This window comes from Rhamphochromis longiceps, linkage group LG19 (assembly GCF_057381845.1).
Source record: "Rhamphochromis longiceps isolate RC_006_pf linkage group LG19, R_longiceps_female_GT1.1, whole genome shotgun sequence".
NCBI lineage: Eukaryota > Metazoa > Chordata > Actinopteri > Cichliformes > Cichlidae > Rhamphochromis > Rhamphochromis longiceps.
The window spans coordinates 24,637,321-24,663,444 of NC_140575.1; the positions used below are offsets into that span (position 1 = coordinate 24,637,321).

The 26,124-nt window shown below is 41.2% G+C and overlaps 1 protein-coding gene across 4 annotated transcripts in view; it reads right to left on the reverse strand.

Moving 5' to 3' along the window:
• Positions 1 to 25,192, reverse strand: part of pcnt (pericentrin) — a 35,176-nt gene extending 9,984 nt beyond the window's left edge. The window contains exons 1-44 of one of the 4 annotated variants that reach the window (XM_085390684.1): positions 24,986 to 25,192; positions 23,350 to 23,379; positions 20,989 to 21,165; positions 20,338 to 20,478; positions 18,918 to 19,067; positions 17,931 to 18,817; positions 17,510 to 17,842; positions 16,755 to 17,157; positions 16,113 to 16,529; positions 15,805 to 16,023; positions 15,611 to 15,706; positions 15,377 to 15,520; positions 14,956 to 15,211; positions 14,773 to 14,849; positions 14,362 to 14,635; positions 14,103 to 14,203; positions 13,652 to 13,763; positions 13,376 to 13,502; positions 13,103 to 13,222; positions 12,934 to 13,006; positions 12,721 to 12,825; positions 12,490 to 12,601; positions 12,368 to 12,408; positions 12,138 to 12,269; positions 11,737 to 11,980; positions 11,456 to 11,594; positions 10,144 to 10,585; positions 9,871 to 10,068; positions 9,703 to 9,774; positions 9,183 to 9,287; positions 8,737 to 8,889; positions 7,889 to 8,035; positions 6,118 to 6,278; positions 5,836 to 6,008; positions 5,492 to 5,673; positions 5,211 to 5,373; positions 4,804 to 5,046; positions 4,110 to 4,342; positions 3,828 to 3,935; positions 3,252 to 3,272; positions 2,607 to 2,843; positions 2,342 to 2,515; positions 1,956 to 2,108; positions 101 to 280 (exon numbers count right to left, since the gene is read on the reverse strand). In XM_085390684.1, the coding sequence (XP_085246810.1) occupies positions 101 to 280; positions 1,956 to 2,108; positions 2,342 to 2,515; positions 2,607 to 2,843; positions 3,252 to 3,272; positions 3,828 to 3,935; positions 4,110 to 4,342; positions 4,804 to 5,046; positions 5,211 to 5,373; positions 5,492 to 5,673; positions 5,836 to 6,008; positions 6,118 to 6,278; positions 7,889 to 8,035; positions 8,737 to 8,889; positions 9,183 to 9,287; positions 9,703 to 9,774; positions 9,871 to 10,068; positions 10,144 to 10,585; positions 11,456 to 11,594; positions 11,737 to 11,980; positions 12,138 to 12,269; positions 12,368 to 12,408; positions 12,490 to 12,601; positions 12,721 to 12,825; positions 12,934 to 13,006; positions 13,103 to 13,222; positions 13,376 to 13,502; positions 13,652 to 13,763; positions 14,103 to 14,203; positions 14,362 to 14,635; positions 14,773 to 14,849; positions 14,956 to 15,211; positions 15,377 to 15,520; positions 15,611 to 15,706; positions 15,805 to 16,023; positions 16,113 to 16,529; positions 16,755 to 17,157; positions 17,510 to 17,842; positions 17,931 to 18,817; positions 18,918 to 19,067; positions 20,338 to 20,478; positions 20,989 to 21,165; positions 23,350 to 23,379; positions 24,986 to 25,033 (8,103 nt within the window). In that variant the 5' untranslated portion in view covers positions 25,034 to 25,192. Of the gene's footprint in view, positions 1 to 100; positions 281 to 1,955; positions 2,109 to 2,341; positions 2,516 to 2,606; positions 2,844 to 3,251; positions 3,273 to 3,827; positions 3,936 to 4,109; positions 4,343 to 4,803; positions 5,047 to 5,210; positions 5,374 to 5,491; positions 5,674 to 5,835; positions 6,009 to 6,117; positions 6,279 to 7,888; positions 8,036 to 8,736; positions 8,890 to 9,182; positions 9,288 to 9,702; positions 9,775 to 9,870; positions 10,069 to 10,143; positions 10,586 to 11,455; positions 11,595 to 11,736; positions 11,981 to 12,137; positions 12,270 to 12,367; positions 12,409 to 12,489; positions 12,602 to 12,720; positions 12,826 to 12,933; positions 13,007 to 13,102; positions 13,223 to 13,375; positions 13,503 to 13,651; positions 13,764 to 14,102; positions 14,204 to 14,361; positions 14,636 to 14,772; positions 14,853 to 14,955; positions 15,212 to 15,376; positions 15,521 to 15,610; positions 15,707 to 15,804; positions 16,024 to 16,112; positions 16,530 to 16,754; positions 17,158 to 17,509; positions 17,843 to 17,930; positions 18,818 to 18,917; positions 19,068 to 20,337; positions 20,479 to 20,988; positions 21,166 to 23,349; positions 23,380 to 24,985 lie in introns of all 4 variants that reach the window. The other 3 variants (XM_085390683.1, XM_085390686.1, XM_085390685.1) reach the window with 3 other exon arrangements.
• Between the last annotated feature and the right edge of the window lie 932 nt (positions 25,193 to 26,124).

The window sequence follows — 26,124 nt, forward strand, 5'->3', positions numbered from 1 at the left end:
TTATCAAAAAAAAAAAAACAATCAAAACGATTCCATTAAAAATAAATCATGGCCTCACCAGGTATGTGCACTCAAATATTTAGTTAGCGTTTACACTGACCTTGTTATCGCTGGTATTCTCAAGTTCCTGTTCCAGTCTTTGGAGTTCACTGTTGAGGTGGTCGATCTCGTGGTTTTTCTCCTGAAGAAGTGCTGAAGGGAGCGTCTCTTCATCCATTTCATCTTCTTTGCAAAGTTGCTCCTTTTCCTCCTTAAGTATCGTCAGGGCAGACACATTTTCCTGGAATTGGTGGTGCATTATCAGTTATCCTCAGATTCAACTGTTTTTCAAGTAACCATAATGAGTGTAACTGAGGAAATATTAAATAGAGAAAAAATTAATCTGCTGCAAAACCAGAAAAACTGATATTTAAAAAAATAAAAAAAATGTTATCGATGCGTTTTAAACTGTAAAAACCTGTGATTCACGGTACAGGGCTAGCTCAGAGCAGCAGATAAAACAGTCTTCCCATCTGCACTGCTTCACTCAGTCACATTTAAAAAAAAATAATAATAATTTAAAAAAAAATTTCAGTCAGGCTTTGTTTGGGTGTAGCAGTCTGACGTAGCAGGCTTGATAGAAGTTGATGTAGCAACAGAAAAGTACCGTAATTGTCGGGCTATAAGCCGCTACTTTTTGCACAAGCTTTGAACCCTGCGGCTTTTAGTCAGGTGCGGCTTTTCTATGGATTGTCCATGATTTTTGTCATATCGTAAGACGATTTGTTTTATTTGTTCCGCTATTGTACGGCACTACGTTGCCTGGCGGAAGGGCATGTGATCGGACACACATCGGGGTTCAAGAGTAGTATGTTGGTCACATGTCCATCCGCCAGGCAACATAGTGCCGTACAAGTAGCGCAAAAAACAAACTTCAAAGTAGCGCTACACGTTCAGCGGGAGTCGTGGATGACAAGCGGCCATAAACTTGCGAAAAGCAAGTTATGCTCAACTCCACCGGTGGATTCTGACAGCGTGGAAAAGTGTGAAAACATCCATGATCACCAACGGATTTCAAAGGGCTGGACTGCTGCATGATGGAGAGGAGGACACCGCCACGGCCCTTCTGAGGGTGTTCGACTCTGACACTGACAACGAGGATTTCTTTGGTTTTGAAAGTGACAACGAAGGAAAGGAGCTGAGAGTGGATGACGAAGCCATCCTGAACCTGTTCATATCCGACACTGGGGAAGATGGTGGGAATGACTGACTTTTCTTCTTGTTAAAGCCGTGTCACTGCACCTGAGCCTAAAAGGTAGTCCGAATCTATTTTTCTGGTGTGCTGTAGGTTATTGTTATGTACTACATTTGTTACTCATTTATGAAGCACAGTACATGTTTCGTACTTGTAATTACCGCTACTTGTACATATACCTAAAAAGTTATGCAAATATGTACCCATAACTTGTTTTTCAAAATATTAATAAAAGTGATGTCTCCAAACAGCCATCTCTTTCCTGACAATTCCCTTTGTGCATATTCTCTTACATATGATAAGTCAACATTGAAACACCTGCGGCTTTTGGTCAGGTGCGGCTAATGTATGTACAAAACAGGATTTTCCCCTGATTTTAGCTTGTGCGGCTAATATACAGGTGCGCTTTGTAGTCCGGGAAATACGGTAAATGCAACAAGTAATCATCTTACTTTTATCAGCCATGAAGTGTGCAAGTAAGCTAAGGCTACAGTAAAGTAACCGCAGGAAGGGAGGAGACTCACAAAAAAAACCAAGTCTTCAAAAGCTGAGATGACAATATAATTATGGCACAAGTATTCTTTGCTGCAGTCATGGTTTTACATGAAAGTACAAATGTTGGACCAACGCAACTTATTGAATTGTATTGAACTGTATAGTGTAACATATTTTAGGTCAGTTACATTGTTTAGTCATCTGAGAAACACATCCCACTTCTTACCTTCAGGGCAGTAATTTGCTCTTGGAGCTCATTAACATGTGCTGCATTGGAATTAGTCAGCAGCTCCAGCTGTAGTGTGAGGTGTTTTACTTCAGCTTCCTTTATATTCAAGTCTCTCTGCACGGTCTCCAGCTGGCCAAGCAGAACCTCAACCTAAGAAATGCAACGTAACTATTTAAATCAAAACCAAAATACAATTTTCAAGTTCTGCATTTGCTGATAACTAATCAGACTTATGGCTTTAAAAGATTGACTAAGACATCACAAACATTTTTCCAACCAAAAGGTGGCAGCACAGCAAAACGTGTCAAACAACAACCGCCACCACACATCTGCTCAAATCTTCTTAGCTACTAAAAACTAGCGTTACATAAAACCTAACAGACCTCCTGCTCTTTGCTCTGTAGACTCTGTTGAGCAGTGTCTAGGGCATCCTTAAGCTCCTGGGTGGGGTCACGCATGTTGTCATGGTAACAGTGTCTCGTCTCATCCAATTTGGACTGCAGGGCTGAGATCTGAAGCCTGCTGGACAGCTGCTGCTGCTCTAGTGCCTGTTTATCCTGACAAAGAGAGCGAGAACATCAGCTAACTCTTGAGGGAGGATGCACACCAACACTTCACCTGAACTCAAAGTGTGCACTTTGCCCTTACTTGTGTAAGCTCCTGCTCTCTCAGCTTCGCTTTTTGAAGTTCTTGTTCCAGTTGACCGACGCATCTGTTACTCTCTACACTGTTGAGCAGCGCTTGCTCCAACTCTCTGATTCGACCGGCCAGCTTGTCTATCTCCTCATTGCGTTCTGCAAGATCGCACTGGGCTTGCTGACAGGTTCCAAGCAAAGAAGAATAGTCCTCGGTCTTATCTTTGATAACACCTTGCAAGCTCTCAACCTGCAGAGGCAGAAAGATTGATTCAGTTTCAGGGTTTTAAGATGGAAAACTGCAAATTTAAAACAAACAAAAACAAACAAGCCAAAGAACAAAACGCTTACATGATAAGATGCTTTAAAAAAAACAAAAAAAACAAAACATAAACACAGCCAATCCAGATCTGCAGCCACTGGTTGGGACACTGAATTTAAGCCATTTCAGAGAGCAGCAACATGAAGATGAAAAACAGATGACGTATGAAAAAGATGCAAATGAATATTAGCAAATGGACTACTGAATACTAATGAATGCAGAACCTATAACCAGTACATAAGCACTACAAAAAAGATGATGCAAACCACACACACACACACACACACCATGCACGACAGAGAGCTAAGACAAGCATGCTACAGTTAGATTTCATACCTGCAGAACCAAGTCCTCAAACTACAGCAATCCATTCAGCACAGGGATAAACACATGGTAATAGTCAGGCTCATTGGCAAACACCACATTCATCACTTCAACACCAGTAACACTATGTACTCCACAGCTGACTTGCAAACAGTAATCACACCAAACAAACACTACAACTGCGACACACTAGAAACAGAAACATTTTGTTTAACAAATTCTGGTTAAATACATCGTGCTTCAGTATTTATGGGTAGATATAAATCAGAGCATTGAAATACTTTAACCTGTGTTTAAATCACAAAACATTGCACACAAAAAAAGACATCTGTTGTTGAAGCCAACAAAGCCATTGATCCAAACACGAGAGTTTTAACTGAGACTATGCCTGTGGTAATGAATTTGAAATTTAGGCTGAATTACAGGATAGCAGTAGATCTGATAAGACAATGTTTGAAGGAAAAAGAAAAGAAGAACAAAAGCTGCTGTTAAGGTACTTCTGTTTTGAGTTTAAGAAATACTTTGTGACCAAATCACAGGCTGAGAAAAGCTGTAATATTTACAGACACACACAGTTAAGTGCCTCACCTGGTATCCTTTATTATCCACACTAGGAGTCTGTCTGAGCTGGGCCTCAAGCCTGCGGATCTCCTGCTGGAACTCATCCCGCTCGTGTTCACGTTCCACAGCCTGCTCCTATTATGGAAGGCAACAAATTCAGTGAAAGCCTGTCCGCTGCATTAAGCACCAACTTGGAAAATAGTCTATGACACTTTAATAACCTTGGAAAAACAATCAAGAAAGAATCCATGATATCCAAATGCAAACAAACCCAAAGATTACACACCAGTTTAATTTGTCAAGCCTCACCTCGATAAACTGCCTGTCATGTTTAAGCTGCTTCTCCAGTGCTTGGACACGCTGGTTGAGGTCTTCAGTGTGGGTCTTGTGGTGCAGCTCCGTCTCCAGGCCTCTGGTTTCCTGCTCCTCGAGCTCCCTCTCCAGAGTCCGGAGACGAAGGGACAGAGAGCGGTGGTCCTTCTCTGCCTGCCGCTGCAAGTCCAGCCTATCTTGGGACAAACGATCAGTCTCTGCCAACAAAGCTTGAAAAATAAAAAGAGGAATTAAAGTCAGTAAAATTGTTTTCATTCAGTTAAATTCAGATGAATTAAAAAAAAAAAAAAAAAAAAAAAAAAAGCAGAGGCAGAATATGAGTGAGGTTAAATACTGACAATTCAGCATAATCTGCCTTAAGAAATAGAACAGCAAATGACAGCACTCCAAGATGCTTTGCCACACGCTATTGGTAATTGCAATATTACAAAAAGCAACCTCACAGCACTGCAAATATACTGCATATTCATCCCCACTCCCTTCTCACACACTAATACTCCACTCTGACCCACAAACCTGCGTCAGGATCTAAATTGAGCCAATGGCCTACGGAGAGAAGACACGTCTGAGCACAGACATTATATAAGCGCACAGTCAAACTCGCTAAAGAGGTCATGTAGCATTTTATGCAGACAAATGATTTCATGTTTTTGTACTCCCCTCCACTAACCTTTCTCTCTCTCCCCAAGTCCAGCAGAGAGATGCTCCTTGTGTCGCAGGAGGATGGCATGCTCCTCAGTCAGCTCATGATGCTTCACTCTGAGAGTGTCCAGCTCTGCGGTAAGACCCTCCATCTGGTGTAGCTTCACCTTCAGGTCCTCTAGCTCCTCCACAAGCCTCTCCTCTTGAGTCTCCTTCTGCTGTAGAGACTCCTCTAGGGCTGCTTTTTCAGCCATGTAGCCTTCAAGAAGACCTGAAGAAATCATGCAAATGGTACAAGTTTATTTAAAAAGGGAACGACCTCAAACACGACTGAGCGTTACAAACGGCAGAGCTGTTAAACTGTGGTGCAAGTGCTAAATGTGCAGCATAATCAGAAGACAGCAGCAGTATGCCAAACAAAGACATAGTGCTCACCTTCTGCTTTGTGAAGCTCCACCTGAAGCTGACTTTTAAGCTTGGCCTCCTGATCAAGCTGCTCCATTAGACGCTTGTGCTGTTCAAGGAGTTGTGCAGAGTCTTCTCTGCCTTGAGAAAACTTTTCCTCCAGAGAAAGATGAACACTGTGAGTCTGCTCCAGCTGGAGAAATGACCAGCATAAAATGATCAGACACCTTGCAAGGCTGTAAAACAGGAAAAAAAAAAAAAAAAAAAAAAAAAACCCTATGTGGAATGAAGAGCATCTCTACTTCCTTTACCTGCGTATTGGCTTGGTTGAGCAGCTCTAGCAGTGTGTCCACTGTATGTCGAAGTCTGCTGCAAGCACTTAGAGCTGCTTCTTCTCCACCAGGATTGATCTCACCATCTGAAACCAGGAGACTCTCACAGAGCAGCTGAGTGAGCTCCAATTCCTCTGAAGACAAGTCTGCAACTGAAATACCTACAAAAGAGCAAATTAAGTGTTTTTAACCAATTCTCACATGAATTACACTAAGAGTCATCCTTGGTTCATTTAGAAATAAAACAATTTTCAGTTAATCCCCAACAAACAAAAAAAAAGTCCTAGCATTCATTGTAAATTTATAGAATACATCAGTCAGACCTGATTCTTGTGCCTCTTTGTTCACGCTTGAGCTCCTTTGGCGAGTCGCCTGCTCGGACGTTTTGGCTCGGGCACTGATCTTTTGTCCAATCAGTTCTTCTGTTGCCACGATGCCGCGGAGCATCTCGATCAGCACCTGCCTCAGCTTCTCATTTGTACGGTGCAATTTGCATCTGGGTTAACAGGTACACAGAAATGAGAACATTCAGGATTTGCGAAAGCTCAGAGCTGCTGCTTAAGATATGATTATAATAAATATTAACTACACAACTACATGCACACCTTTCCTCTTTAGCCGTCTGCAAGTCATCAGTGAGCATCTTAAGAAGGTTCCCTCCCTCCTGTGTCTCTCGCTCCCTTCGTTGAAGGAGCGTGTCCATGGTCTCCATTTCTGCACGTTTTCCTTCCAACTCTCCCTGCAGGCACCCGACCTCTGCCCGCAGCTGTTAAAACGAACAAAGATATCTTGTTAATTCTCCTTACACTTGTGACCAACCTTTAGTTTCTCACCTATGCCATGGCTTGTTTAAAACCTGTGTGCAGCTGAAACCCAGAGAGGACAGAAGTAACAGACTGAGAAAAAAAAAAAAAAAAAAAAGGGCATGGCAGGACCTCTAAACCCAAAACATAATAAAAAGACTGAAACACTGGTTCTGCACCATCCAAGTCTCTGATTAAAGCCTCTGGGTCTTAACAAGGGAAATGGGAAAACCACAAAAACATCCAGATCCAAAAGCATAACACAGAAGACATTTACAAGGCTGAAGAGAAAAATACTCCTCATTTTAAAGTATATAATATCAAAGGTGTCTGATGTTAAGTACCAACCCAGTACGGTGACAAAATCCAACTTCAGGGCGTCAAACACTCAAAAGCTGGAAGAGTTTTCTTGCATATCTGTTGTAAGCGTCCTTACCCTTCCTTCCTCAGCCTCTCTGATCTCTCCCTCAGCTTTCACCATGTTTTCCCTCCCTTTTCCCCTCCGCTCCCTCCCACAACTGCATCTCATGCAGTCACCTGCCTCACCAAAACAATGCTGTAGCCATGACAACAGCCCCCTCCCAACCTCTCTTAAGCGCTCCTTTTTAACCTCGTGGGGGACACAAGTGTGGCCGTCTGTTAGTATCTCACTACAAAGAGTCAAGCTAGACAGGTGCCATGGAAACAAATATATGCAAACACCAATCAGTCATAAGACCGATCAGTTTGTGAAATCCAAGAACGGGACTGCAGGTTTTAGGAAATATTAATGCAGGTAATATTGCAACTTCCTTGTTACAACCCTAGAAGATAACCAAGACCAATCAAAAAAAAAAAAAAGTCAGTGAGGATAAATTATAAATCCCAAATACATAACTGAATACAGTTATGTGCCAGGACATGATTTTTTATTATTATTATTATTATTATTATTATTATTATTATTATTATTATAATAATAATAACTGCTTTTTGTAACTGTCCAAATGAAGTTACAAAAATGTGAGAGAGAAAAAAGTCATTTTCTGAAGATCAGGATGAAATCAAATACTTGCTTTACTTCGGGGGAGGGACAACAAACAAACAAAGAAAAACAAAAAAAACAAAACAAAACAAAAAAAAAAAAAAAAAAAAACAGAAACAAAAAAGCCAAAGCAAATGCAGTAAAACTGTTTTTCTGTTGATCTACTAATCGATTATTCGACTAATGCTTTTAACCTTAATCTGAAAAGCAAACAAAAACAAAACACCAGATTGGTGATTTTATTCATTAATATGTTCATCTTCCACAGGATACCATCTGATATATGGCGAATAAGGAAACTAACCCACAGATCCACAGTCTGTATAACCATCCCTCACTCTTTGCTTTAGTTTCCAAATCATTGCATCTCCTCAGTCCTCTTGTGGACCTTTTCCAGTCCTTCAGTAAAAATACAACATTTTTTCTGTCCACTTCGCCCAGTTAGTCTTGCCTTCCCCCCCTTAAGTAAAACAGCCATTGTCAACCTATCCAAGTTAAGACTTCATAGATATATTTATATGCATATATGTATGTATGCATGACTGGTACCTGGGCCACCACAGCATCTAGTTGCTGCAGCTGGGCAGTGAGTTGACTCATTTTCTCTGTGTAGCTCTGCTCTTTTTCCTCTTGTTCAGACGTGAAGCTCCGCCTCAGGTTTTCAAGCTCCGCCTCCTTCTGCTCTTCAAATTCCGTCTTCAAAGAAAACAGTGATGTGTATAGATTAATTCAAAAACGCAGAGCAACAGCTGAAGTACACAGTAGGTTCATTCATTCCAGAGATCTTTGGACTGACTGGCTTATAGCTGACAACTGGCTTGCACATTTCAGATGGTAAAATGCTAAAAGTCTGGAGGGGGGAAGGGGAAAAAAACAAAACAAAACAACTTCAGCCTTAAAACCTTCTGCATCAGGGGATAAAAAGCTTAGATCCATCCCATTTAGCCACTGTTCAGATGGCAGCAACACGAACACATGCACGACCCATCAGCACACACATTCAGAGAACAGACGGACACGAACACTTGTACATATATGATGGAGGGATTATGAGAAAACTGGGTTTGGATGAGGCCTCAGTGGGATAGAGTCCAACAGAAAAAAAAAAAAAAAATCCCTGGGAATGAACTGGTGCAGCTAAAGCTTAGAGAGGCCAATGGCATCACACACGCGCTCCAAATAATCCGGAGCTATTCCATAATAAATGTTTGAAACGAGTTAAATAAAGAAACAAATATAGGGAACATCAATGTATTTTCACAGAAACTGCTTATATGGAGAAACATGGCTACCTCAAAGGTGTTCAGCATTAATAAAGATCTTAATTGAAATGATACTTCTAATCCTAACTGTTTCATCTATCCCAAGGAGTTTTTTCTTTTTCCCCCTCCTCTTACCTTCAGTTGATTAATCCTGTCCTGCAGCCGCTCTTCTGATTGGACTTTGAGGAGCTCCACCTCTTCTAGGAAGTGCTGTCTTTGCCTTGACGACTCCTCTTCAAGCTCCCTGCGACATGCCTCTAGTTCCCGTGCCGAGACTCCCTTCAGCTCCTACAGCAGACACATGTATTTATTTAATACCGCAGTACTCAGTCAGAAGGTCAAATTTTTAGTGCTTCGGAGAAAACAAAATCCAAATAAATACTCTGTGCCTCTAATAGACCATTATGAAGGATCAACAATAATTGAGTGTAGTCCATTCACTAATGGGCTTTTAGAGCCACTGAGACAAGAACCAACAGGTCACCGTTAAAACAACCCGCAATTTAGAGAACGGGATGTTAGTTCACGTGGTTTTAAAAAAAAAAAGCAAGAGGATTTATGACAGACTGTGACGCACACACCTGCAGCTGGACTTGGTGCTGTTTGGTTAGTTGCTCTTTTTCAGCAGTGTAGGTTTGCGAGAGCTCCTGCAGAGCAGTGCTGTGTTGCTGCTCAAGCTCTAAAACCTGCAAAAGAAACCGATGCAAATCAAGTCCGATTTAGAGTCTCCTGGTACTTAATGCACAAGACTAAGTTAATCAGATGAAAACAAATCAAATTTGATTATCCAGCCAAACAAACTTTGCTCCAATGCTTTTATTTTGGATTTTAACAAATCAGTTTCATAAAGTTTTAATGGCTTCAAGTTATGAATAACTGCCAACAATCCCATTATATCATGTTTAAGCAGAGACCATCTGTTTGCCATAGTTACACATCTTTTTCAGAGATATTTGCATTAAAAATGAAAGGAAATCTGCAATTATATACTTATTGTTGTGACATTAAACCAGCCTAATAATGAGATGGTACTCAGCTATTTGGCTTTGAGACAGTGGAAAAACAAACATGATGTAGTTATCATGATGACTGTGCATGTACCTGGTTCTTGAGTGCTTCCAGGGCTTTGCAGTGTTCAGTATCCAAGGCTTCTTTTTGAGCAGCCAGTTGAGACTGTAAAAATAAAACATGAAGTTATTGTTTTGGTAAAAGAAACTTTTGGTATTTTTATTTGACGGGGGGGCACGATCCCTACTCTTCATTACTCACTTTGTGAACATGGCTGAGCTCGGCTGCCATGGCTTTAAACTTCTCCATGTGCACATGAGCCAGTTCTTTCCTCAGTTCTTCCCTGATGGACAGCTGCTCTGCAGTATGACGCTCTATTACCTGCTTATGTTCTGAATTCAGGAAAATCAGATCTTCGCGATGTTTCTCCTCAAGCTGAGCCATTTCATCACGTAGTGTCTGCAATTGTAAAGGACAAAGACATTAAAATCCACAAACAAACAGAGAAACTGTCTGTGGCTTCCATCTCCTTACTTGCACTTCTTTCAGGTAGGTGGCCTCCAACGTATCCATGTTACTCAGCATCCTCTTTTCTAGTTCATCTTTCTCCTCCTGGTGTTTAAGAGTCAATTCAGCTTCCAAAGCCTCCAACTTAGCACGATTAGTCTCTTCAAGACATTCAAGGTCTTCCTTTAGTTTGGAACTGAGGGATACTTCCAAGGCAACACGCTCTGCATTATGCTTACATTCAAGCTCTGCTGTTTTAGCTGAAAGCTGATCTTTGTGAGAGGCACAGAGTGAATCTAGCTCTGCTTTGTGTTTGGCATTGAGTGCATCCATTTTTTTGGAGTGTGTGTTCAGTAGCGTTGCCCTCTCATGTTCCAGCTCAGCTTCATATTTGTCCTTCAGCTCTGCCACAGACACTTCATATTTCTCGATTAAACGCTGCTCTACCGCTGCCTTTTCCTCTTGGAACCTGAATAAAGACATGAAAAAGTAACCAAGAAGCTAACATGTTTGAAGAGTAACTGAGACATTTCCAATACCATGTTTCAGTTTTTGATTTACTACCATGTGGCCTGAGTTTGCAGTGCAGACCCTCACAGCAGTACAGCAAGAGAAATTGTAATTTTTTTTGAGTGTCCATTTCATTACAGTTTACCTATACAGCTGCAACATCATTGCTATAGCAACCATATGCATTTGTTCCCTCCTGTATAACCCGAGACAAGCCTGGGCATGTCATGTGTCAGCCTCAGATTCAGTTTAGTATCTAAAAGGGAGTCATTTCAACAACATCCAACAAACAACAAGAAAACCCTTCCTGCTCAAGGTGGAAACAAACTTGTTGCATCACTTGAAGCAGAAACACCCTTGAGTGCAGCAAGGCTAGGAAGGAGGAGATATTAGCAGCTGGTGATGTGTGGCCTGGAGATAAATAAATCAGTCCACCATGCGCCGCTGGAGCACTTGGTTGTACTGTGCAAATGGTCAATTTATATTACTGGCGCGGTTACAAAAAGCAGCGCCTTAGGCAGCTTATTAAAAAGCTACAACCAGGTAAAAAAAAAAAAAAAAAAAAAAAACATTTTTCAGTTTATTACGTGACAATTTTGGGCAGCTCCTGAAGAACCCTAGGTTTATATTTTTCCCTTTATGACCAAAAATACTCAATATAATAAAAAGTTTCTTGAAATATAGCTTCAAACCATTGTAAAGGGTATTTCTCACTTATTATAATCATTATTAATTGAGGAAAAAAAAATCATACATAATCAATATGATTACCTATTTAATACACTCTGGATTATACAACTTTAGCTTCAATCAACACTCTTGAGCTCACCTCTCTCTGGCCTGGCACAGCTGCATCTCAACCTGCTCATGAAGCAGCTCTTTGAATTCTACAGACATGCAGTCTTTGGTCTTTTGCAGCTCTGCGTCATTGGCCTCCACTTTCTGTTTCAACAACAGAACCTGTTGGCCTAGAAGGCAGAAATTAAAAACTCATGGAGAACCAAAAGGTAGATTCTGTATACAGTTTTCAAAACATGAGATCTGGCTAGAAGATGCAATTCACCAACATTTTCTATAAATAAAAATTACACGAGTCCTAGAGATTCTTACTCTCATCATTTTCCAGTGCATCCTGAAGAGACTTCAATTTCTCCTTCTCCTCATGAAGCGCTTTTTCAAGCCGTGCCTGCTCCGTTGCCATCTCATCATGGTGTGACCTCAGGACAGAGATCTCAGATTCATACTTCTCCTGCAGCTCTTCTTTCAGCTTGTTCATATTCTCCTGTGCTCGACTCCTCTCTAGTTCAAGAGCTTCCTCAAGACGGGCAAGCTGCTCAGCAAACTCTTGTTTCATCTGCATTATATTGAAGGAACATTAAATAGCTGTTACTAAACCGAAGCTTGTCACTGTATTATGAAATCAGTATTTTCATGCAACTACACCACCTGCTGCTCAGTTTTCTGTTTTTACTGTGTAGGATAGTTTTGAGTATGAAGGATTACAGAAATACCTTCTGCATGTTCTGGATCTCAGCATCATGCTGCTCGGTGAGAGCAGCCACTCTGTTCTCCAGAGTGTAGATGATGGTCGTTGCTGTTTGCAGCTCCTCAGTGTGAGACCATATCCTGTGTTCCACTTCAGCCTAATTATAACAATAGAGACATTCAGATTTTGGGCCAAACAATGTAATCTCATTAATGTAATCTCTTTGTTATCTATATTATTAAGCCTTCTTCTCACCTCAACTTGTATTGCTGCCTCCAAATGGACTCTGGTGAGCTCTACAACAAAGATATTCAAGTTGATTCATTTTGCAACACACACAGAAAATAAATGAATAAAAATAAAAGTATGTGAAGGACCTTGCAGATGTCTGTCAGAAAGTTTGGCTCTGAGTTGCTCAAGGTCCAGAGCATGACGAGTTTTCATCTCCTGCAGCTCTTTATAGTAATGATCAGTGAGGTCTGCGCGCACCTGATGTACAAGTTACAACATGCAGCAAGTTAACCAAAAACACTTGGTGACAACAAGCAGTCACATATTACTATGATATCACTTTAATAAAAGGCTGAACATATAAGTTGATGTCTGACCTTCTGCACCTCTTCCTCAAAGCAAAGAGTCAAAGAGGATCGCAGATTAGAAAGGTCCATTGTGTGTTTCGCCTCAAGCTGAAGTGTCAAACTGTCAAGCATTTCCTGGATGAGGCACAGGAAACAAAGCAGCCTCTCAATCAATTACACTTAATATGTATCGACTTAAAATTTAACTGACAGCAGCACCCATTAAACATCTGCATCTCTTACCCGCTGTTTCTCCAGCTGAACGGTATAAGACAAAACGTCTTTATCCCCTTGAGCTTGACACTGAGACAGAGCACTGAAGCACAGACCAAAGACTTGAATATTCACAAAAACATTTGTGCAAAACTGCAGAGCATGAATCTTATTTTTATATCCAGATAAAGTGAAATACCCATCATCAGTCATTTTAAGCAGAGAGTCCTCCAAGGCACCTTCTACCAGCTTCAGCTGTAGCAGAGCAATTTCCTCTTTGTGACTCTCCTCTGTTGCATGTAACCGCTTCTCAAAATACCTAAAAGCAGGATGAGGGTAAAACATGATAGAGTAGAGAAATTAAGCTCAATTTAAAGAAACCCATAATTCAGATGTCTGTTTACAATAAATGTTAATATTCAGGAATAAATGCATCAAAAAAAATTTGTGTTTTCAGGTGATTCTATGGTACCTCCTCAGGTTTTCTAGCTCGGCCTCATTTTGCTCTTTAATTTCTCGTTTCTGTTCATTAAACTCCATCTTTAGGCGTTCGATGTCATCAACCCGAGATGAGCGTGCAAGCAGCTGCTCCTTAAGCTCTGTAAAACAACAAACAGACATATCATTCAATCACTAAGAACAGGCATTGCTAATAATATATCATGTTTGTTAGAATGTAAAGAAATCCAGTGTATGAAAAAAAGAAAGAAAAAAAATCCAAGCTTTAGCCTGGTAGGCTTATTCATACCACCCAACTCCTGACGACTAGTCCTCATGCTCTCCAGCTGAGTCCACAGCTGACTGATTTCCTGATCCGAGCTCTGTTTGAGCAAGTTCTTCGCCTCCTGTAGCTGTGAAACCTGGGTGGAAAAGTTTGGAAAAAATGTTTTTATGAAATTAAAAAAGAAAAAAAAAAAAAATGACCCAACAGGTTTTTAAGATGTCAATATGTTTCAGGAAGTAATTATTATATTAATAAGTTAGTATCCAGAATTTTTACACACTGAGAAAAAAAAAAAGAAAGAAAAAAAAAAGATTATCCTTTTTACTGTGACTTAAGACTTAGAAAGCTGCAGATAAAATGCATATTTAGGGTTGCAGTAGACCAGTAGTTCAAACTGCAGGGCATGCCCCTTTGGTGCTTGGATACATTTTTACCAGACTTTGTGGAACTGACCTGGGACATGCCAGAAACTAACCTCTTGTTGCAGTTGCTGCTCTTTCTCCTGTAGGTGGAGGACTTGCTGCTCTTTCTCCTGCAGCAGTGTCTTATTAGAAGAAATTTCCTCCTCCAGGGAACCTTTTACAACAACAACCAGAACAGAGTCGGCTTCACTCATCATTACTATGCATATATTAATGTAATACACAAATTCAAATCATAGATTTAGAGGACTGTGCAGCCTCTTTATGAAAGTGTATACTGTTGAGGAATATGGGAACTGTGGAAGGACTCACAGACAGCAGCATCTCTCTCAGCCAAGGCTCGTTTCAGCTCCTCTAGTTTCTGTGTCTGTTCTTTACTGGAGGTTTGGAGCTCCTCTATACTGGCTTGCGTCTCCTGTACCTCTAACTGTTTCTGGGACACAGCTTCCTGTGCTTCAGCGAGGGAGGCCTGGGTGCTGGTGAGTTCAGTCTGGGTGGCACTGAGGCTGTTCTGGATCTCCAAAAGGGACGTTTGAAAGTTTGCCTCCATGGCTTCAGCATCTTTCTCCCACTGTGCTCTTAGATCCTGAAACAAAATAAAACCAAAATGGAGTGAAATAGAATAATACACACAATGACAAGACAGCGCATGTTTTTAAAAGCCACAGCAGTTTTTTGAATTATATTTTTATACAAAAGCTGCTTTTTATAATGAAATTTCACCTGTATTTCTTTGGCCTGCTTTTCATCCATTGAAGCCCTTTCCTGAGCAACACGAGTCTCCCACTGCTCCTTCATCTCTTCTGAACACACGAGAAACGATTCTTTAGAAACCGGACGACTCAAACAAAGACAGCTAAAGAATGAAGATCATTGAGCAGCTGAGATGATCTTGTGTGTAATCACCCATGTCTTGTTGGTGCAGCTCAAGCAGCCTCTCCTGCTGCTCCTGGTTCTTCCTCTTGATCTGGTCCACCTCTGACTGATGGCGAGCCTGCAGGAGTGCAATTTCCTGGTCAAATTTCTCCTGCATAGAGGCCTGGACCTTGATGAGGGCAGACGTCTGCTCCTGTTCCACGTTTTCTTGAGAGTGCTCAAGATTAGACTTGTGGACTGTGGTCAGGCTCAGACGCAAGGATTCAAGCTCAATGGCCTTTTGAGCCTAGAGGAATAAAAGCATAATGAAATGATGAATCTAAGTCAGTATTTAAGAGGACAATAATATATTTCACTGACTTTGGAATATTTAAAAAAATAAAAAAATAAAAAAAAGAAGAGGCTGACTGAATGAATAATGTTTTGGCTTGTGCGTCTGCATATAATATACCTGAACCTGCTGCAGTTCAGCCTGGTGAGCAGCCTCCATGCTCTCTCTCAGCTCCAAAGAAACCTCTGTCTTCAGCTGACTGACAAACTCATTGTGTTTGGCACTGAGCTCTGAGATCATCCGCTCGTGCTCACGTTCAGTTACCTGTCACGAAAGAAGAGCCAGAAAAAGCTAAAATGGCGCTCTTGGTGAATGGAGTCCTCACAGCAGTGAAGGAGTGAATTGCTCTGATACCTGTTTGATTAGACTGATCTGTTGTTTCTGTTCTTCCTCCATACTGGCCCGCTGCTTCAGCAGCTCTGTCTCCAGGCGAGTATTCAAGTCAGAAATCTAAAGAGTCATGCAGATTATATTTATTATTGCTTGCTACTAAAATTAACATTTAATCTGACTCTATTACAAATCCTACAGCAATTGATGAATCGCACCTCCTGCTGATGTTTCTCCATCAGATCTTTTATCTCCTGCTGATGAGATGCCTTCAGCTTTTCTGTAGCCTCCTCCACAGCCTGTGCCTGCTTCTCCAGGAGAGCCTTCACCTCGTCTACTTTCTCCTTCATTTGCTCCTCCAACAGATGTCTTGCATCAAAAATCTCTTTGTCCTTCTCCATCCTCTCCTCCTCCCATTTTTCCTTCACTTCAGCCAACTGTGAATATAACTTTATAGGTTAAATCACTGCACATTAGCATTTCAAACTGCCTTGCATTTAAAGCATGGCGTTACGTAATCTCTCACCTCGACATCCTTGGCTTTTAGCAGCTTCTCAAACTGTTCGAGTTCCTCCTCTAGCACTTGTTCCATTTTTTTGATCTGTTCATCCATCTCTTCTTCTCTTCTGCTGTGCTCATCCCTCTCCTTCACAGCCTGAGCCCGATCCTCCTCCGAACAAGTCAGTTTCTCTCTCAGACAGGAGATCTGAGACTCTAGCTCATGCTTCTCTTTTTCAGCACAGTGCAGACTATCGAGGCTCTGCTGCAGCTCCTTCTCCAGCCTCTCCACCTCCGTTTGGACACTTAAAATCTGCACACGTGTCGTTTCAAGCTCCTTTAAAACTGTATCGAGCTCTGTAGTCCTTTGACTCAACAGCGTCGATGCAGTTTCGTGCTCAGTTTTTGTCTCCTCGAGTTGTGACATGAGATGCTCATAGTTGGCCTTGAGAAAAGGAAGCCAGGGAAACTGTTTTAATTATTTATACAATAATTTTCTTATCAAGTCAAAACCTCCAATTTGATGTCTTAGTACTAATATGACTACTGAATCAGCTCCACCATTCCAACTTTGTTAGAAAAAAAATAAAAAAAATCTAATTGCTCAGAAACCTATTATCATCATATTTGAATGCATTGTAATTATTGCACACTTGTGGTACTGGCATACCTGTAATGTTTGCAGCTGGTTGCCATCTCTGAATTCTGTGCTCTCTAAATCTGCAGTCTGCTTTATCTCCTGCAGAGATGATACGAGCAGCTCCTGCTGTTTTTGATGAGACTGGAGTGCAGTTTCCTCCTCCTTTAGTTCCCCTACCAGTTTTTCATCCTCATCTGATGGAAAGGTACCAGATATGAGGAGGGAAGTTTCAGCAGAGATTTCAGTTTCCTTTACTGTCAACATTACTACATTCTCCTGCTCTCTTTCTTCTGATAAGGCACAGTGTTTGCTCCTAAGGCTGTCTTGTTCATAGACTTTCAAGTTCAGCTCCTCCTCAAATTGTCTCCTCATTTCCTTTTCGTCTTCGAGCTCCTGGAGAGCTTCCCTAAGCTCTTCTGTGACTTGAGCCCACCTAAAAAGACAGATAATAATAATAATAATAATAATAAAAAAAGATAAAAATTTATATCAATCTACAGTAAGAAATAAATGTAACCACAGCAAACCAGCTTACATTCAAATGTTTATTGTAAACTAGTGATTTATTTCTTAGAAATGCCTTTTTCCAACGTGGACATTTAACAATATTCACCTTGAGATAAATATTTATTATTAATCAAAATTAATAGAGTTATGCAATTTACTTTAGAAGTAAATATTACTGTATTAACACAATAGCAACATCATTGTTAGGTATAGAGCACAGAGTTGTTTTTAAAAGGACTTTGAATTAGTCATTTGATAAACGGCATGAACTTCATTACCTGCTCCTTGCCTCCTCAAGCTCTTCTGCACTCTTGATTACTTCCTCCTTTAACACATTTAGATCCCTCTCCTTAAGGGCCAGCTCCTCACGGAGCTCCTCACACTGCTGACTCAGCAGTTCTTTTTCCAAGTTAGTGTCCTCAGACTGCTGCTCGGACACGTTACTCCTTTCCATCCTGCCCGAAGCGACGTTGTGAAGCCACTGAGGGTTGGACTCATCAGCCAGAGAGTCCTGTGGACTAGAGGTGTTTTGGCGGTCGTCGTGTTCTTCAATCAGACGTTTGGAAATTGATAACAGTTCTTCTCCAAACACATCACTATTTAGCTCAAAACTGAGAAGACACAATGACAAAGAAGATTAATATATATAATATAATATCTACAGCTGATAGATAGTGCAACAATAACAGCTGCTCTCACCTGCGGTCTGCAGATATGTCCAGCTGACTGCACTGGTCAAGGTTCTCAGTTATCGCTGAAGACTGCAAGTGTGCAAGCGGAGCTGAAGACAAGTAGCGCTCCATCAGAAGATTTCCAGACATTGATTCATTCATACTGCCCTCGTCAGCTCCACTTTCCAGATTAGCCTCGTCGATACTGACAGTCTCATCAGAGCTAACGCCAGCTTTTACCTGGTTCTGCCAATTCTTAGACGCTTTGAAACCCACCACCTCCTCCTCTTTGATTTTTAGTTCTTTCTCCCTCTCTTCCAAAAGCTGCCTGACTTGCTCGACCTCCACTGTGTGCTCCTCTTTGAGCCTTTTCATCTCCTCCTCAAGACTCTGAAAACAAAGGGCAGAGCTAGCAAGCTTCTCACTATAACTCTTCCCTGCATCTTCCTCCTCCTGAAGCCTTCTCCTGAGCTCTTGCAGTTCTATGTTGAGGACCTCTTTCTCCTCTTTGTATTGTTGCATCTCAAGGCACTGACTTTGAAGTTGGCTTAACTGGAAATGAAGGTTTTGCAATTCTGCTTCCCTTTCTTTTCGCTCTTCTTCTCTTTCTTGCTTCTCATTCTCCAGCAAAGAAAGCACGTGCTTGTTTTTCTCCATCTCCTCTACTAGTTCGCTACATATTCGCTGGCTGTTTCTTCTTTCTTCCTCCAGCTCAGCTCTCAGCTTGCACAGAACAGTTTCTACATCAGTTTCACCTTCAGCATCAGACTGCGAGCCAGAACTTCCTGAGCCCTCTGATGGCGCTTCCTTATGACTGATGTTTGGCTCTTGGGAGGACGGTTCATGGTAAGGCTGCTGATTATTAAGGGCTTCAGTTCCTGACAGATTTTTGATACGTAGAAACTCCACACTGGTCTGTGTGACAGACGAGAAGACATTCAAGCAGCAGTTGTTGTGCATGAGCAACGAAGCACAAATAACAACCACAGCCACATTCGGTTTGATTGGCACTTACCTGCTGGAGCTGCCTCTGCAGTGCCTGAAGCTGTCCAGCAAGAGACTGTGCCTCCACCTGTACCTGGTCTCTGCTGGCCAGTGCCTCCTGCAGGTTGGAGCTGAGTTTGGCAATTATTTCATTACGCTTCTCCACAGCCTGCTGTAGCAGCTGCAAGCAGGACAAAAGTATGTACCGGTATTAGTTTTACGAGTAATCAAACACTCATAACTTCACACACTTCCATTAGCTTTTGCAGAACATATTATCAAATGTCCAGCATGCACTCCTACTTCCAAATTAATTTTCTATTTTTCCCTCTGTGGCTGGCCAGAAAACAGACTAAATACTTCAAAACAAACAATTTATATGCAAATTACAACAACAAATGAAGCCCACAATCTGGTTGGAAGAATCAAACCATTAACTTACAACACCTTATATACAGAGAAAACACCCCTAGTTTGAGATTTAAATACACAGTGAACACGTGAAACACTACGTGCCAAAGACACTAACCAGATTCCTCTGCATACAAAGCTTCACATTAGACCAACTGTGCTGCTTTTTCAGTCCAGAGCACCAAGCAGCCATGCAGAAGAGGAGACTTGGTACAATCCCCCATGGGAGGTGATGACACAGAAATCCAAACAAACAGTCCTCCTCACACGCATAGCAATACCATAACAAGACTTTCATTGTCTTAGTGAGCAAACAAAGCATCAGGACAAATTAAACACATCCAATTCCAATCACACAATGGAACCGATTTAGATAACTGCTCAGTTCTGAGGTTACTGTGTGTCAATACAGAACTTAAAAATGTGAGCCCAAGTAGATTACAGTATTCATGACAAACCCCATCTTGTTTCTCCATTTCCAGTTATGCTTCAGCCAGCTGAGTTTAACATGATGATGAACTCCAATCAAACGGCTTACTTACGGATTACTGAATTATGCCATACAAGACAAAGACATGCAAATATCCTGACATGCTCCTTGGAACTGCACTAATAGATGCAAACCAGCCAACTTGGAAAATGCTTCAAGAAGTTAACTTGCGCCAAATATGGAGACAAAGCCCTTTATAATTAATCCAATCAGCACCAGGACATGGGGGAAAAACATGTTTGCAGAAGTACGGGTCAATTCTGATAAACCTAAATCACTCACGTTTTTATAAAGCCATTCACACCACTTGTTCAACCTCTACAGCTCAATCCAGGGGACAGATTTGGTCAACGTCTCTGGCTCATCTCACGAGAACAAATGTAAATCCTCTGTCCTCTTTAACAATAATGACCTACGCTCCTTGATTTTATTCTTCTAAACAAAACCAGCTCCACGAGAGAACCCATCTATGGTATTCTTGAGTTTTCCCCCAGACACACTTTAAAAGTTTGACATCCTACAGCAGTCTCCAGATACTGGCTTTGTATACCTTGAGCTGCTCTTTGCCAGTAAGTGCAGCTAACTCCTCTTCTCTCAAGTCATCCACAGGGGATGGGCTATGCTTGGGGGTGAGCGGCTGATCCTTCGCTTCGTTTTGCCGAACCTCTGGTTTCCCTGACATTTGAGGCTCCTAAAGGATTAAAAAGTATTAGAATTAAAGTCTAATCGTACCCGAGTCCACAAAAGAAATGTCAGGAAAAAACGCATGTGCTGCAAATTTGCACATTTAATGTCATTAGTGAACTCTGCCTTAGCAGAGAAGAAGAAGAAAAAAAAAGAAAAAAAAAGGGGGGGGGGGGGGGGGCAGTTAATCCTGGCCAGGTTGTCATGACAACATGGCCTACAGGCAATGTGATGGTTAGTGACCCATTTCTGTAATGTATGTTTACAGACGGGGGGCATAGACCACTTGTTGAAGCATACAGTGAATAAACAAAATTAGACAAACAGGGTGGGGTAGGGTGGGGGGGGGGGGGGGGGGGGGGGGTGGGGGGACTGTGAGTATGAATGGAGACATGACCGTCATGAAAATAACCAACAGTTTTAATTAAAACTAATAATCTTATGCTCCCTACATATCAAAATTGCTTCAGTGTTTGTAACTATTATTGATGAGCTCTCTAGGCAATTGGCGGCATACCTCATGGTTGGTGCTGTTGTTATGCTCTGTAGCACTGGCTGATGGAAGAGCTGGTTCTACGTGGTGATCTTCCGTCGAGCGGTCATTCTGCGAGTCAACCTGGCCCTTCCTCTTCTGCGTCTTTTTCGCCGCCCCCGCCCCGTCGCTTTTCGCCCGCTTCTGTCTGAAACTAGCAAGCTGCGCAAGAAGGACAGCGAGAGGTAGATGGACACGTACGTCAGCACCAAAGAGCACCACCACACTATCAGCATGGTGAACCTCAGGGGTTGAAGGAGAAATGAGGTCAGAGTCCAGATTTATCTCCTCAAGGTAGGGAAATGTATACAAAATGAATCAAAACCAGACAAAAGTCATCATGTGAAGTTAGTGATAGTCCACAGTGTAGAAAGGAAAACCCCTCGTCTTGATGAGTCAGTTGTGCAGCAAAAAAAAAGCCCAAAAGTAATCCCAACACTCAAGTCCAAAATAGATTACACCATAGCCTGACAAGGTATCCAAGTTCAAAATGAAGTGAGGCAGCTAAATATTCTCAAATCTCCAGAGAACAGGCTGATGAGAAGTGCAGATTTTACATTGACACACAGTGGACAACCTCTCAGCAGAACAGAAACAGAGCAAGGTTTAAAAAAGGACACGCAACTGTCACTTTGTATTTCTCAGCTTATCAAAACCTCAAGAAAATAAATAAATAAATAAAATCACAGATGCAGCTTTTTTTTCCCCCTATTTTTTTGGAAGGGTCTCTTAAAGTCCTCTCTGTAGCTATAAAAGGAAAAGTATATCGAGACTAAACCTGACAAGAAAAAAAAATGCATAATTACATTAAAGCTACAATATTTATCTTAAATTCCAGAGGGAACAATTTGATAGAAATTCACCTCGGTCGGTTTGACTGCAACACACCCTCTCCTCTGTTCACTGCCTCTCTCATGCCCCGTCTCTCTTCCTAAGCAGCTTAAATCAGATCACGGCAGTTCACATTGTGACAGAGACCCTCATAGAGCTTTCCATCAATATCTGACAGCAATTATTGACTTCCTTTCTTGCTGCCTGTCAGACCTATCCATTCTTCCTCATCGGACAAGTTGCTCTACTGTCCAGATATAGATCTTGCAGTCTGCAGGCAACAGCGCAGTCAGCCCAACCTTTCATCCAAAAACTCACTGCCAACAGCCAACATCCAAAGCAGAGGGATCCACAAACTCTGGGTAGAGGATGGCATGTGTCTAGACTAAAGAAAGAAGGTGGAGACTGGGACATGCATTCACATAGAGAGGAGGAGACAGAACTCTATGTGTGGCAAGCAGCACTGGAGTGTGCATGCTCAATTCAATTTGAGATTACATGGCCCTGGGAGACCTACTTGTTGCTTTATGTGATGACTCACAAGCGTGATGCATAACAATATCGTGTGTGCATGTGCATAAAACCTTGTTCTGATCACATGTTCCTTGACTACACTGCCACATTGTAGGTTCTGCTTTATAAGCAGCCTGAAATGCATCCATCACTGTACAACCTCAGTGTCCCACTCCTGAAAGCAGCCCTTTATCAAGTTAAGCACCCTTAAATGTTTTCCTACCTTAAATTGTCAGCTTTCTTTCCTTACTTGCTTAAAACCGCACCCATTCTCCATCCATCACCCTATTCACTGCCTCCGCTTACCACAAAAAGAAAAAGAAAAAGAAGGGAAAAAAAGCCCTCAAAGACAGCAGGATGAGCTGTGTTTAGCCCAAGGCCACTTCCGCCCTACTGAGACTGACTAACAAGCTGGCTGAAGCTCACTCTAGTCAAATTAGATGTAATTGGACTGCTGAAAGCTGCTACGGTGTTCTCAACAATGTCATCATTGGTCAGGAGGGGACTGCTGTCTCCAACAAGGGGTTAATTTGCTGTCCACGTTGGTGATTGTATCAAATTTGTGCCACGCTTTTAATGCCAAAGAGAAATCAGAGCTTACCGATGCCACAAACATAGTAAAGGCAAAAGACAGCACTGCATTACCATAGCAACACCATTCATGTGAGACACACGCGCAACATCCTCCACCTCACCCAATCTCATGGGTGCACTGCACCACCTGATGGCCTGTAACTAACATGACAGCATACGCAAGGTGCATGGCTATTTTAGGCATTCAGATCATGACTGCAGGCAGATTTCCTTTCAGATGCTGTATTGTTTGAAGAGCAATATACATTAAAAGGTGACAGCGATTACCCCACGGCGCAGAAAAATAAGAAAGTTGTGATTGATCACTCAACAGAAACAAAACAAAACAAAAAGAAAAATCAAAGAAGAAACAGCCACAAGCCCACAAGTCATTGATTTGCTCCTTCATCCACCACTTTCTATACTTACATTCTGACTCCGAGGCATGGTGGAAGATTTCTATAAGGAATATAAATGTTGTAGTTGAGTAATTTTTTGTTATTATTATTATTATTATTATTATTATTATTATTATTATTATTATATTATTATTATATTATTATTATTATTATTATTATTATTATTATTTTTCCCAAAATGAGTTCCATTACAAATTATAGATGGATTATATCATATAACACATGCAGTGTAAATGGCTATCCTAAAAAGGTGACTTAGTTTCATACATTGTTTCTAGACTACATGGCTTGTTGTCAATGTGGGACAAGCCATTTTTGACTACTAGGCCATTAATAATATGGCTTCCCATTAAGGTGAAATCAGCTGCTTGCCATTTCTACTTGTAAACACCAGAGGAGTCAATTTCAAAACTGATGAGGGCTGAAATTTTTTATTTATTCTTTTTTTTGCTACTTTGGGGCTTGCTATAACTAAATGAAGCATGCATACTGCTCTCTCAGAAAATCCTGGAGAAGAATGTCAGACCATCAGTTTGTGGTCTGAAGGTCTGACTCACTAGTTCTCACCAGCACAATGACCTGAAACACACCAGCAAGTTCACTTCTGAATGGCTCAAACAAAACAAAATGAAGGTTTTAGAGGGACCTTTCCCATTAAGATGCTTTGGCATGGGATTAAACGGGCTTTTCATGCTGCAAAACCTCTGAATTCACACAATTCCACAAAGAAAAGTGGCACAATATTTCTCCATAGTGATGTGAAGGACTCATTTCCAGTTATCGCAGATTGCAGTTCTTTCTGCCAAGGTTGGAGCAACCAGTTAATAAATTAAATCATTTAAAAACATTTTGCATTTACTCGGTGGTGGCGGGGGTCTTTGGCTAACATTAAAATTAGTTTGATCTGACATGTATGACAAGTTTACAAAAGAATGAGAGAAAAAAAAATTCTTCTTCCTGATTTTTGAGCACTATGTCACTTAGATACAAGTAAACAGTACTTGTTTAGAGAGCTTAGTGGGGGATAGGCTCACATAAAGTTTTGCCACAATTTTGAAACACAGATGACTGACTTAGTGAATAGTTAACTTTGGAATTGAGGCTCTGTTATAACCACTGCACAAGTAAACCCTTTCAGTGAGTAAACATATGATGTTGATCCACGTTGTTTAGAGCTGTAATGGCCTGTGAGTAATGTGCAACCTGCATTCTCAATAGCAAAATAAATCAAGCAAGTGCCACAAATCTCCCACCGAATACATCTTCACTGCACACGAGTTAAAGGCAAACTTAACACATATGTCTAAATAAAAATGAAAGCTATTTGCTATGGTCAATGGAACAATCACATATGCGTTTACTGCTGAACTACCAAGTAACTTATATGAAAACTGCCTTCATTTACCAGCTGATTAACCTGCTTCATAAATGATGTTACTCTTCGCTTCTCATATTCTACGCCCAACCGCGGGAAATACATGGCGAGAGCCTGCAATTTAACATTCAAAGGTAATTCAAGCGACAATAAATGTGCAGTCATTTTGGTGGTGAGTGTAGTTAGCAATGGATAAACGCAGGGCTATGACAAAAGAGTTTGCTAAGTGCTAGCATTCAATATTAGCATGCGTTACATGTTAGCAACAAACCTTAGCTCTCCCAGCTTCTACCTTCCTCCGACGTTCATCTTCATCCATGACTCGATCGAAATAAACGCGTTAACGGTTTAGGACATAGGTCCTGATTTAACTGAAAATAATGCTAAACCTTCCTTCAAAGAATAAGTTAACCCTTGAACAAATCTTTACATGCAACTGTCAACAGACAACATTGAGTATGGCCGCCAAGTCAACGTAGCTCCGCCCTTATCGGGTTCCCCTTGCCTAACTGCCCAATTAATTAGTTACTTTCCTCACCTTCAGCCAATTAAATTCGTGTTGTTTAAAAATAAGTTAAAAGCACCGCCTACTGTATATAGCAGTCAAAACTAGCACTCAGTTAACCAATCAAATTGCTGCTTTAAGCCGCCTAGACTGGATTGACGTCTCTTGTAGCCAACCACAGTTAGCTCATACAAATCATACTCCTGGCACAGCTGGATGACGAGTTTTTCATTTAGGGGGCGTTCGCAGTGAAGTACGCAGGTTAAAAACATGAGTACCGTTAACATTATATTTATTAAAAACGCAAAGCAACGATCTACAGTTTATATTAATTAAAGATTGGTGCCTAATGTACTCAAACAGTGCGTTTCCGTTTATTAGGAGTCAATGATTGTGCCACGTTAGAAAGGTTTTGACTATACCCAAATGAGGTGAGCATCAGCAGCAGCCAGCACTTAAGCACTAAATCCATCCAACAAAGCCCAGTAATAATTCAGAACCCAGCTTTAGGCTTTTGTATGTGACAAATCAAAAGAAGAATAGGACACATTTAATGTTTTTATTGTTTGAAGGTTCTCTTCACTGTCCCACCCTTAGTTTTTTTGGCAGCAGAGAAACCAGACCAAGCAGGTAATGCAAGTCATAGTTAAGTCCAGTAGTAATAAACAGGTGTGTCCCATGGCAGCTACTCTGTGGCTTTAGTTTGTCTGAGTTACTCCAAATGCCACGACATGAAGTACAGTTTAGCTAAGTCAAGTCAAACTTTATTTCTATAGTACATTCAAAACAACCTCAGCTGTCGAGAGCACTGTACAACTTAAACAAAATAGGCTTAAAATATAAACTCTACATAAAAGTCACAAAATCAAGCTGTAAGTCTGTGTGGTTAGTACTTCATAAAAAAT